Source organism: Cricetulus griseus, chromosome 4 (genome assembly GCF_003668045.3).
Source record: "Cricetulus griseus strain 17A/GY chromosome 4, alternate assembly CriGri-PICRH-1.0, whole genome shotgun sequence".
NCBI lineage: Eukaryota > Metazoa > Chordata > Mammalia > Rodentia > Cricetidae > Cricetulus > Cricetulus griseus.
In genome coordinates, this window is record NC_048597.1 from 65,512,271 (window position 1) to 65,525,924 (window position 13,654).

Sequence of the window (13,654 nt, forward strand, 5' to 3'; positions counted from 1 at the left end):
CAAGGCCCCACCCATCTTCCTGAGAAAGAGACCACTGAAATGAGTTTCCCGGCCTTAGTGGTTACTCATTGAAAGAATCCTATGTGCTTCCTTCTCTTCCATCCTCATATTCCCTCAACAGCTTTGCTATAAAACACAAAGCCCAAGTGTGGAGAGCACGGGGCCCCCTTGAGGCCAGAACCGCTAATGCAGATGAAGATCAAGACGCCTACACAAACCACCCAAGACCCTCAAGACAAATGAGTAAACAAAGGCTTGGTGGGAATGGTGAAGAAGGCAAAAGCCTCATTGCATAAAATGCCCTTGTTCAGCCCCCAAATCAATTCAGATATCAGGCTGGCCAGCAAGTCCCTTCACAGGGGATCCCCCTGCCCTTCATGTGAGTTACCAAGGCCACTGTGGGAAGATCTAAAGAAGGTCTCTGGACGTCATCTGCCACTAATTTGGGAGATCACAGCACTGGGCAGTGAACTGTCAGCTAACCACTACGTCTGCCATGGATCATGCTTCTGGCCTTTGGCCTATGATTAAGTTGCTAAGGCTACTTGGGGAAACATAAAAGCCACTTTTGCTAAAAACACTGACTCTTCACTTGGGCCTACAGAGAGCTGATGAGGATATAAAAACAATGAGCTACAAGACTTATCTCAATTTTTATATTGTGTCTATCCTCTTTGCTGTCTTAACCCTTAACCCTTAACCCTTAGAGCCTCCCCCACTCTGCATGGGAATCATACTTTAGAAGGCTTGGCCAAGACCTGAGAAGGTAAAGTGGCCTAGTCACTTATAAGCAGGATGGGTTTCTTGTGCCTTGCCCTTGAACCCTCTCTGCAGCTCAAGCACCCCAAGTCCCTAGCCTTGTGATAAAACCAGGCCACACCATAGGCTAGAGTGTTTAAGCAAGATGCCACTAGCAGTTGTGTGAATAACATAGCTGTGTAAACCACCCTCTGGCCTATGAACTTCAAAGCTGGGATGCTTGTAGATACAAGGCAAACACATTTTGAAACCAAGGCTATGTTTCTAGAAAAACTACCCAGCACACCCTAGAGAAACAACAAGAGCTGCTGCAGCCTTTGGAGCCCGATCAACTCTTTGATCAACACCGGTTGCCTTTACCTCCTGAGCTGAAGTCCCACTAAAGAACCCTGGCCTGTCCCCGCTCAGAGACTTGCTCTCCCCATGCTGTACGATCCCACTGCAAAACAGTCTCAACCTGCCTCTTGCTGCTCCTAGCTCTCCTTTGCTGACCTTACACACTATTTATCCCTTTTTCATAACATTAATTGTTTTCTTTTTTGAAAATGTATCTTCTTCTCACATAATATATCCTGATTTCATTTTCCCCCACTATCTGTCCCTCCCGGTCTCACCCCTCCCCTATGGATCCACCGCCTTACCGTTTCTCATTAGAAAACAAAAGGTTTCTACTGGATAATAATAAAATAGGATAAAACAAACATTAACACATTGGAATAGGACTAAACAAACAGAAGAAAAAAGGCCCAAGAAAAGCCTCCCAAAACAGATATAAAGTCAGACACCCACTCACTCCAACACTCAGGAATTCCATGAAAATTGGAAGCAATAACATATCATGGTAAATATGCAAAGAACCTGTAGGGAAAACAAGAAGAGAAATATATATTTACACACACACACACACACACACACACACACACACACACACACACACGATAAAAAAAAAAATTTAAAAGGCACCAAGCAGTGACACACCTTTAATCCCAGCACTTGGGAAGCAGAATCAGGCAGATCTCTAAGTTCAAGACTAGCCTGGTCTACAGAGCAAATTCCAGGACAGTTAGGGCTACACAGAGAAACCCTGCCTTGAAAAATAAAATCAAACAAGGGAAACCCCTGACACACTATGAGACAAAGAACTTCCAAAGATGCCATTGTGCCATTGAATTCATTTTCTGTTGACCATGTACAGCGTGCTGGGCATGGGACCTTCCTGTACGAGTAGATTGTTTCTCCAGTGAGACACTCTTGGAGAAAACTACTTTTTCATTTGCAAGTAGTTAGAAATTGGAGATAGCTTCTGGGATAGGGATGGGGACACGTGTCCACTTCTCCTTTCAGCTGCAGGACCCCATCTGGTGCAGACCCATGCAGGCCCTGTGCACGCTGCCTCAGTCTTGGTGAGTTCGTATGTGTATCAGCCTTGTCATGTCTAGAAGGCGTTGATTCCTTGGTGTCCTCCATTCCCTTTGCTCTTACAATCTTTCTGTTCTTCTTCCATAGAACTCCCTGAGCCCTGAGGGGAGGGATTTAGTGGAGGCAACCCATTTAGCGCTGAGTATTTCAAAGTCTCTCGCTCTGCATAATGCTTGTTGTGGGTCTCTGAATTTGTTCCCATCTGCTACAGGAGGAAGCTTCCCTGATGATGGCTGAACAACATGCTAATTTATCTATAAGTATAGCAGAATGTCATTAGGAATCATTTTATTGCTTTTTGTTTTTGAAACAATAGTATTTGGTTTTACCCAAAGCCTCCAGGCTATCTAGTCTCAGGTTCTTGGCTACCCAAGTAGTGTCTAGTAGGGATTCCATCTTGTGGAGTAAGTAGGTCTTAAGTCAAATCAGATACAGGTTGGTTACTCCCACAAGATCTGTGCCACTGTGACTCTCCTTGCAGCTGCGTCCCGAGTGCAGAGTTCAAGCTGTAGCGGCGCGAGGCATGGCTGAACAGGCTTTCAAAAAATTTATACCGCTCTTTGGCAGGGTATTGGTTGAAAGGAGTGCTGCCGAAACTGTGACCAAAGGTGGCATTATGCTTCCAGAAAAGTCTCAAGGAAAAGTATTGCAAGCAACAGTAGTGGCTATGGGATCAGGCTCAAAAGGAAAGGGTGGAGAGATTCAGCCGGTCAGTGTGAAAGTTGGAGACAAAGTTCTTCTCCCAGAATATGGAGGCATCAAAGTAGTTCTAGACGACAAGGATTATTTCTTATTTAGAGATGGTGAAATTCCTGGAAAATATACGGACTGAAATATCACTGTTGAAAAGGTATCACATGAAGCTAACTATTCCGCTGACATTCTGAACTATTCATAATGTAAATAATTTTTGTGTCTCCCTTTAAAACTGATGACAGCCATTGTCTCTGAAGTTTTGGTATCGATGTACTGTTATATAAACATTTCCAAATAAAATAATGTAAATGAGAAAAAAAGATTTGTGCCACTGTTACACTGTTACACTAGCATGTATTTCCGTCAGAACCCCAATGTCAGTCAAATTGTTATGGCTGGGTTGGTGTTTACTTTGCTCTTTTTGTAGTAGCATCCAGAGTACCTTCCTGTACCAAAGACACTAAAATGTAGGGGTAAAAGCAAAGTAGGCATCAGCTCAACTTTCTCCATGTTCAATGAATTGTGTAGGTATTGCCTTCAGCAATAGGGCCTGCTGTCAGTTTGTGGAGAGCAATCTAGAGTCTTGGCAACAGCATAGATTATTTGGGGGTTTCCATGTTGTGGGGCCCTAACAACTCAATTAGATGTAACACAATCCCAGTACTGGAAGCTTCATTTGGTGACAAGAGATCTGACAATTTCATTTACCTTGCCTTCATATATGTATATATTTAGGAAGCTTCTACTGTATTGGGTTTTTTCATAGGACCTCTCAAATGGCCCTTAATATGTCTTTCCCCATATCTCCTCCCTTTTCCCCCTCCTTCTTCCTCCTCCCCACTTGATCCTCCCATTCCACACCCTCATCCATCTTTAACTGTCTATTCTATTTCTTTTTCCTAGGGAGACCTACCTGTCCCTACCTAGTCCCTTACTCCGCACCTAATCTCTGTGCTTCTATGGATTCTAAGTTAGTTATCATTGACTTAACAGCTCATATCTGTACATAAACATATACATACCATATTTGTCTTTTGGGGTCTGGGTTATCTCACTCAGGATGATTTTTTTCCTAATTCTATCCATTTACATGAGAATTTCATTATTTCATTTTTTAATGACTGAGTAATACTCCATTGTGTAAATGTACCACATTCTCTTTTTCTATTCCTCTGTTGAAGGACATCTAGGTTGTCTCCAGATTCTGGCTATTATGAATAGAGCAGCAATGTACATGGATGACCAAGTGTCTGTGTAGTAGCATGGAGTGCCCTTTGGGTATGACCAAGAGTAGTATAGCTTGAGGTAGACCAATTCCCATTTTTCTGATTTCCATAGTGGCTGTACGACTTTCCACTCCCACCAGCAATGGAGGAGTGTCCTTACTCTCTCGTCAGCATGAGCTGTCACTTGTTTTATTGATCTTACATTCTGACTTATATAAGATAAAATCTCAAGGTAGTTTTGTTTTTCATTTCCCTCATGACTAAGAATGTTGAAGATTTCTTCCCGGGATATATTTATGAATGTGGGTTTTTTGTCTTCATGTACATCTGCACACCAGAAGAGGGCATCAGATTCCATGGGACTACAATTACAGACAGTTGTGAGCTGCCATGTGGATGCTGGGAATTAAACTCAGGACCTCTGAAAGAATAGTCAGTGCTCTTAGCCCCTGAGCTATCCCTCCAGCCCTGTTGAACATTTCTGTGTTTCTCAGACATTTGAGTTTCCTTTTGTGAGAAGTCTGTTTAGATCTATACCCCATTCTTTAAACTGGGTTGTTTGATTTCTTGATAGCTAGAGTTTTTGTTTCTGAGTTCTGTGTGTATTTTGGATATTAGCCCTGTATCAGGAGTCTAGTTGGTAAAAATCTGTTGCTGTTTTGTAGGCTGGCTCTTTGTCCGAATGATAGTGTTCTTGGCCACACAGAAATGTTTCCAGAAAGTCCTGTTTACTAACTGTTGATCTTAGTGCCTATGCTATCAGTGTTCTGTTTAGAAAGTCTTCTCCTGTGCCAACGAGTACAAGGCTAGTCCCACTTTCTCTTCTATTGGGTTCAATGGATCTAGTTTTATGTTGAGGTCTTTGATCCATTTGGAGTTGTGTTTTGTACAGGGTGATAAATATGGATCTATTTGGATTCTTCTACATTCAGCCATCCAGTTAGACCAGCACCATTTGTTGAAGATACTTTCTTTTTTTCCCATGTACATTTCTGCCTTTTCATAAAAAAAAAAAAAAAATCCGGCATTCATAAGTGTGTGGATTTATGGCTGGGTCTTCAATTCAATTCCATTGAACCATGTGTCTGATATTGTGCCAATATCATGCTGCCTTTATTACTAAAGCTCTATAGTACAATTTGGGTGGGGGATTGTGGTAGTTTGAAAGAAAATGGGCCCCAAAGCAAGGGCACTATTAAGAGGTGTGGCCTTGTTGGAGGAACTGTGCCACTGTGGAGGTAAACTTTAAGATCTCATATGTGCTCAAACCATGCCCAGTGTCTTAGAACACTTCCTGTTGTCTTCTGATCAAGATGTAGCCAGCACCATGTCTGCCTGCACGCTGCCATACTCCCCTCCACGATGGTAATGGACTAAAACCCTGAAACTGTAAGCTTCCACCTCAACTAAATGTTTTCCTTCATAGGAAAGAGTTGCCATGGGTTACAGTGTTTCTTCACAGCAACCAAGGCCCCAACTAAGACAGAAGTGGTGATACCTTCAGTAGTTCTTTTATTATTTAGTATTGCTTATGCTATCCATATGAAACTGAAAATTGTCCTTCCAATTTCTGCCAAGAACTGTGTTGGAGTTTTGGTGGGGATTGCACTGAATCTGCTGTTTGCTTTTGGTAGGCTGGTCATTTACTATATTAATCCTACTGGTTTGTGAGTATCTTTCCATCATTTTTAAATCATCACAACCCCTTTCATCACAAAGCCTGTCCTGTACTCTCCCCAGGGCCTGCCCTTGACTTGCATTGTTATTTCATTATTTCATCTGAGCTTCTAGTGTCATTGTCTTAGAGAGGTTTTCCACAAATCATTCTTGTACACTTGATCAGTAGACTGTGGTTTGTTTTTGTTTTATACTATTGTATTACATTGTATTATTATTCCTTAGAAAGCTGTGTGAATCCAGATGGAAAGGGAGGTGAGGAGGAACAGGATGGTATAGGGGCAGGGGAAACTGTAATCAGAATATATTGTATGAAAAAATCTATTTAAAAAAATAAGTGACACACTGGAAGACAAATGTCACACAATTTCAATTTTATGTGTAACCTAGAAATGATGAACTTATGGGAACAGAGAGCAGAATTGTCGCTATTAGGCTTCAATGTGGGTCTTTTAACAATGGGGAAATGATTGGTTTAAGGATATAAAACTGCAGTTGGACAAGAGGCATGGACTCTGTGAAGTCTTGAGGTCTGCTGAGAGCATAAATATGGTTGATAACAATATGCTATATTTTAAAAGTTGTGAGATAGTGTCCCGCGCCCGCTCTGTATTCCTCGCCAGCAAGAAATACACGCAGGACACTCGGATCCTTCTGCAGACAAGCTTTAATGCATTTTACCAGAGTGGAGACTGAGCGGAGACCTTGAACCAAGAAAACCATCCCTATATAAAGGCTGACCAGCCGCCTGGGACGTGTTACCCTATGAATGGCTTCAGCTCCTCAGGCTAAAATGAGCCACGGGATAGGCAGAGATCAAAGGAATGGAGATTACCCAGCGCCTGTGAAGTAATTTACAACTTGGTGTCTTCCGGCACCTATTATAGTAATGGATAATGCAGGAACCGGCTTCCTACAAGATAGTATACTTTAAGTGTTCTCAAAACAAAAATGACGAATATGTGTGATATAACATGTTAGTTGGTTTAATTTAGCCATGCCATTGTGAACATACTGTACTGTGTATCATAATTGTGCATGACTTTATTTATGAGCTAAATAAATGAATGGAAAAAATCTATTTTAATAAAAGAAAAAGATAATTAAATAAATAATTAAAAGAAGTAGATTTCAGAAGTTATTTTCTGGGTTATTGTATTTGTTTAGTTTTACAGTCTTATGACAGAAACATTTGGCACTCAACAATACTAGGCAAATTCAAGAATAAAACACCCAGTAAAATGAATGTGACAGGCTGGAGAGATGACTCTGTAGAAAAAAGTGCTTGCTGGTAAACATGAGGACCTGAGCCAGATTCTTAGCAACCACATAAACACCAGGTGGGTAAAGCAGGCTGCCCGAAACCACACTGCTCAAGAGTAAAAGGTGGAATTCCTGCAGCAAGTGGGCTAGCTAGATCCACTGGTCTGCTGAGCTTGAGATCAAGTGAGATGCCCCCCCCTTAATCTATAAGGTGGAAGAGGAAGACACCCAGCATCAGCCTCTAGATTTCACAATCATGTGCACAAGTACACACATACCTGCACATACATGTGTACCCACAGAGGTGAGCATGCAAGCACACATATGGTGAACATCTCTATTCTGCTTTCACAGTAAGTCTTGGTATGTAACAACCACATGACAAATGATAGTGTCTGGTAAGCACCTGTGGGCATTGAATGTCTGCAAATTTACTTGTGCCAAATTCCTTTCTGATCAGATAATGGAAACCTCAGCAGTTGGGCAGAGCTGAACTTCCTTCTGGAAACAAAAGTCATTTCACAGGAGAGTTCCCCGCAATTGAATCATGGGGCCTCCTAACCTTGCAGGTGTAATCTGAGCAAGAAGGCGTTCTGAAACTCTAGTTGCTTTGGGGAACTAACTGCTGATTGCCTCTGAAGACTGAGAAAGGAATCATACAAAAGGTTGTGATAACCAACATAGAACACAAGAGGGCAGCACCTTCTGCTTTTACTTTTAAAATGTGACACGGGAATTTTGACAACCCAAATTGAGTGTTCAATGGGTTGTCTAAATCACATGTGAGCATTAGCCACCAGTGAAAACAGGAACTATAGCTATAAGCAACAACATTGAAGACTCTCACAACATACTTCCAGACACAAAATTTGGTGTGTGTGTGTGTGTGTGTGTGTGTGTGTGTGTGTGTGTGTACATGATATTCAGAAATAGGCCAAACTATTTTGTCTAGGATATATCCATAGATGGTGTAACTATAAATAATAGCAAAGAACAACAATCTCCACTGTGAGCTCGCCACAGTGGAGGTTTCCACAGTCAAGAGGGTACACAGATGATGAATGGGACCTGCTATGTTCAGTCCATTCACCTTGGCAGAAGGTGATAAATATTTGTTAAACTTTACATCTGTGGCTTTGTAACCATATTGGAAGCAGAGGAGATATTCCAAGGAGAGACAACTGGTCCCTTCCTTTGGCCATCACCCTATTGAAACAACGAATCAAAAGTTCCCCCGGAATCCCATGCTGGGGGAAATACTACAACCAGGCAGGGGAGGGGTTCACATAGTTCTGACGACATGTGTGTATTTCCTGGGGCCTGTCTTTTTTTCCTTCCTTCCTTTCTCTCTTTCTTTCTTTTCTTCTTTCATCTTTTCCATAAAATTATAGCACTGCCTACAAATACAAGGGGAATTGTGCCTCCCTTTTGGGGATCTTCTTCTCTTTAATAAAATAGTTTAAAAATAGTCAGATAGAAGGGCCCAGACAATTTTATTGGACTTTAAAAGGAAACTCCCAAGGTGGTAAACTGTAAATCTTGCCCAGAGGAGGAGAATGGAGATGGGACATCAGCCATGCTGTTTGAATTAAACAGGCATCGAGGTCAGACACAGGGAGGGCAAACAGCCATGGCAGGGATGGGAGCTCTAGAGGAAAAAGTAAAGCCATACACATAGAGAAGCCATGCTTAGGAAAGGGGAGGAAGAAGACAAGTCACAATCCTGTGAGTCATTCAGAAAAGTGGGCAGACTTACCCAGCCACGTGGCTGTGCTCTGAAGGAGGCTGTGCTGGCCGTGGGGATTCACCTCATTAAACGGATAATTATTCCTCATTCTTAAGGTGGATCACTCTTTCTGAGAGTGGTTCCTTGGCCACCGATTGGCCTGCCTGCCTGGATTAACTCTTAGTCTTAACTCTTAGAAGCATGTCTCTGCCCAGAGGCAGATTCCATTTTATTATTGCTTATTGGGCCTCCAGTGCTACTATAGCCCTACAGAAAGGGGGAAAGAGCTAAGAAGCTAGTACACTCCCACTCAACCCCGGAAAAAACTCCAAGTAAATGCATCTCCCTTCATCATTGTTTTCTAATCTCTTTTTCGGGGTCATCAGCTTTATGGGCCCACAGTCAGCAACGACTTGCTTCCCTGCAAGACCAGGAAAGGGAAATAAGAAGTTAAGGAAATGAAGACAATACTAGTGGGTGGTGGCAGGTGTATTCTGGGGGCACAATAAAGAAACTGCCAATATGACTGCTTCATCATTGGGGGGAAGTTATCAGGGGAGTCTGCAGTGGCTACCTCAAAGACAGAGAGAGGAGGAGAGAGACAAAGTGGAGACAGAGTGGACTGGAAATTGCCAGGGCTTTGGGAGCAGAGAAGAAAGCAAAAACAGTGGAAGAGTACTGCCAGTTATATGGGGCTATGCTTCAGAGGGATGAGGGCAGGCTAGCTGGAATAGCCGGGCTCTAATCTGTTAGAGGCTCATTTGGGTTGACAGAGAACTAGAAGCTGGCTCTGGGAGATTGGGGGGTGGGGGGTTGCAGGAGCAGATAAGACAGCCTTGGCGTTTCCTGGCAAACAGAAACCCACTTTACAAGGTTTCTGAAGAATGCTGAGTGTTCACTGGGTCAGAGACCAGCCTGAGCTGTGCACCAGGTGTTGTTCTGGGGGTTGAGACCTGACAGCACACACTTGTAATCATAGCACTTGAGAATTAGAAACAGAATGGTTAAGAGCTCCAGGTCAGCCCTGGATACATGCTAAGTTCAAGACCAGCCTGGGTTACATCACACTGTTGTAAGGTAGAGAAGACCACTGGGACACAGGTTCAAGAGAATAGGAAATACTAGCCAGTCCGCAATTACACCGAGTGTTCGGGACCTGAGTACAGTCCTGAGCTTTTCTCACGGTGAACTTTTAAGCGCAAAAACCACATCCTGGGCTGACATACCTTGGTTAGCAAGAACAATCAGCTAGCAGCAGAATTGCGGAAACTGAAAAGCAAGGTTTGTACATCTAGGGACTTTTCCAGAACTAGGGACTTTGGTGGATTAGGTCTTTGTTCTCATTTTGGCTTTTGTTGGTTGCTGCCTATGTGCTGGGTTCTAAGCCTGAGTAGTACTTCCATCATGGCGTCTGTTGTGCTAAGGCCTAGGAGCATGTTACATTCTCTATTAGTTCTATTGCTCTCATTTTGGCTTGTGTTGTTTGGTTCTAAGGCCTGAGTGGTACTTCCATCATGGTGTCTGTTGTGCTAAGGCCTAGGAGCATGTTACATTCTCTATTAGTTCTATTGCTCTCATTTTGGCTTGTGTTGTTTGGTTCTAAGGCCTGAGTGGTACTTCCATCATGGTGTCTGTTGTGCTAAGGCCTAGGAGCATGTTACATTCTCTATTAGTTCTATTGCTCTCATTTTGGCTTGTGTTGCTTGGTTCTAAGGCCTGAGTGGTACTTCCATCATGGTGTCTGTTGTGCTAAGGTCTAGGATCATGTTACATTCTCTATTAGTTCTATTGCCATGAGTCAAATCTGGGGACAAGGTTATATCACCTCCTTAACACTAGTAGTTTAACAGAATTTATTCTCTGTTTTACATAGCCAAGTATTGAGTTGAACAAACAGAGTCCTATCCTGAGGGCTAGGAGCCAAAGGATTAATGGTCCAACCATGACCATAAGTAGAATAGTCAACCAAGGGGACCAGGAAAACAAAGACTGGCACCAGTTGTTGGATGCTTGACATCTCCTTTCTGTCTGGAAGGTTATTTTGACCATGGCTAAACCTCCTCTAATTATCCCTGACTGATTGACAGAGAATCAGTGTCACACAGAGACCGCCTTGTCTCTAAAGAGGAAGTCCAGTCTTCTTCGATTCTGAACAACAACCTCAACTAAGGAGTCTAACTGAGCTTCCAGATGGGAAGTGGAATTTTCTAGATGGCTCAGGTCTAAGTCTACTTTAACACTGAGTTCCTAAAAGCTTTTATTCCCCCATAACTAAGCTGAAGTTCCAACTGCAGTGGAGCCCACGATGCCTGCCCCACCAGGAGGGGTTTGCCAGGCATGGGGGAGCCCAGAATCTAGATTAGATGGGCCCTGCCCTTTTCTCCATTACAGATGAACACCTGTGGTATAGCATGCATGAGGAATCAAAGAAGTGGGGTCTCCTCCAGTGCAAACAATTCAGAAGATGCACACTTGGTTAGGCCATAGTGCGAGCAAGCTAGGCAGTCTGTGAGGCCTGGAAATACACTCAACAACCATTTGCATAGGGAAAACTATCTAGTGGGTATTTTGTTGACTTTAACCAGGCACCTTTCCCTTGGATGCTCCCAGGGGTGAGCTTAGGTTGGTCCCATTTAAGTTGTTAGGGTTAGAAGTGGAGTTTCTATGAACTCTCCAGTTCCGGTTTTTCTTAATTTTCATACCCAAGGCCCTAGCTAATGGGGGTTTGGGGCCTTTACCATGGGGAATCAAAAAAAGAAAGAAAGAAAGGGGGGATAACATAGTACAATAATTATAAGCCCCGTGTCAGTCTTATCTTTAGGGGGTCAGAGGACCTAGTGACAACCTATCTCCTGTAGCCTCCTTCAGCTGGGTGTGGTGAGTTATCAGGTGACCCTAATGACTGTCACTGCTATAGGTACAATGAGGACCACAGAGTACAGACCTTTCCATGCTGGCTTCAGCCTCTGGGTCAGGATTCTCTTTACCCACCCAAGATAGCCAGGCTGTAATTTGTGGACAGGCTCAGACACGGGCAAGGGCACAGCCTCCTGGACCATCTGATGAATCACTCTCTGGGTCTGTGGCAGGGCCTGTAAGGACTTGAGGAAGGAATGGTTGGTAATTTCTGTCTTATTAACTTCTCAATATGGGGTGTGCCTGGCCCTTGGGGGGCAAAGGGTAGGATGTTGGCCAATTTTTACCAGTCTCACCAACATATTTAGTTCAGATGTTCTGAGTTTTGTGGCTTCTAGGCACAATGTAGTTCCCAATCAACATTTAGGATCTTTACAAGAACCAGGGAAATTGTGGCTGTGAAGGCCAAGTCATTGTCAGACCCCAGGGAGAGGGGCAACAAAATTTATTGTAATATCTGGGCCTGAACACTTGGTAGTTTTAGTTGCCCCTCCTATCCCCAGATGGGTGTCCTGGTGGAGTTGGCCACCATCTGTCTGTCTTCGGATAACACCAGGGAGTACAGGTATCTCATCTGACAAAAACCACCACCCATTTGCCTCTCTTTGTGCACTTGGTTTCTTTGTGTATAGGTTGGGCTCTGGATAAGTTCAGGTTCAGACAGGGTAAGGAGGCCCACTGTCTAGGATCACCTTCTGGGTGGCCAAGTCTGCTGGCCTGTTCACTTGGCCTCTGGAGATTTCTCTTTTGGAGCCCTCTGAAGTGACAATGGCTTCCTCTCTGTCAGCCAGATGACCTCTGGTAGGATCAGGAATTCTTGTTTGGTTCTGGTTTTCTTTCTTGGCTGAGATGAGGAGCCCCCTCGCTATACAGAGAGGGTCCCATGAACATGGACCCTGGCAGATGTTTACCCATTGTCTAAACACAGTGATGGCTTTCCCCTTCCCCTAGTGACGTGCCTGGGTTAACAGCAGAAGCTCAACCCTTAGAGCTAAAGTCCCTCAGCTAAGGGACTGGGCCTACACCAAACTGTCCAAGGTGACAACTGTGGCATACCTGATTTCACCTTGAACAAAACTGTTCCTCTTCCTCTTCCTGTAGCAGGACACCTGTAGGTCAGGCTTGACAGACTGGACTACTCAGTTGTTTTCAGTCCAATCAGGGATCAGGAAGTGGGGCAGGGGCTGCAGGTTCCAGGCCCATCAGGCCCAAAGCAAAGCACAGGGAAGGCTATAGCAGTAGTAGCCACAGGGGCAGCAGATAAGCAGAGCTTCAAGATCCTCCTGGTTGGAGACAAAGGGGCCAGGACCAGGGCCAGGGCAGCACCCAGTCAGCATCTACCCCCACAGCAGTGTTGGTTGCCATTCTAATCCACTGTGCCATCATGGAATCACACCCTGCTGTACCCCCCCCCATCAGGAGGGTGGAGTGTGATGACCCTTTATTCAGACATGGCTGCTCTCTTGGCTGCTGTCTTGCTGAGGCTCTGTTGTGTTATCCCTGGGGGCAAGCTAGCTGGGCTGGTGGCTGAGGTTTTACAGAATGAGATATGGGCCTGATAATGTAACAGATGAGGAAAGAGCTGAGAGAAGTCATTGAGCAGAAAGGAAAGGACCGAGGGGAGTAGCTTTGGCCATGTTAGGACAGATTGTAGAAACCTGGACTGGAGTCCTGAGATCCAGGGAAGTTCAACCTTGCAGGTGTTTCAAGTAGAAAGCAAAGTTGCCACAGAGTTAGATGCCAAGGTGTTCTGAGACATTTGATGGCAGCAGAGCACTTCTTCAGCAGTTCTGCAATACACAGACCGGGCAGGAACTGGGCCAAAGTAGGTTGGTGACCCATCCCATGCAAGAAATGAGAGACGCAAAACAACACAGCTATCCATCCTTCTATAGACTTTTAGGTAAAGCCCACTGGCATGCTCACTCTTTGCCTGGCTCTCTCCCATCTGCATATACTCCTATGTACTTGT

At 44.1% G+C, this 13,654-nt stretch overlaps 1 protein-coding gene across 1 annotated transcript; it reads left to right on the top strand.

The window, feature by feature from the left end:
* Window positions 1-2,701: 2,701 nt before the first annotated feature.
* On the top strand, window positions 2,702-3,010 carry LOC100766036 (10 kDa heat shock protein, mitochondrial). The gene has a single exon (XM_027413372.1). It carries the CDS (start codon window positions 2,702-2,704, stop codon window positions 3,008-3,010), a length of 309 nt encoding a protein of 102 aa, XP_027269173.1.
* Window positions 3,011-13,654: the final 10,644 nt, after the last annotated feature.

Coding starts and splice junctions, on each gene's coding strand:
- LOC100766036 (XM_027413372.1), top strand. CDS start 2,702: ATGGCTGAACAGGCTTTCAAAAAATTTATACCGCTCTTTGGCAGGGTA.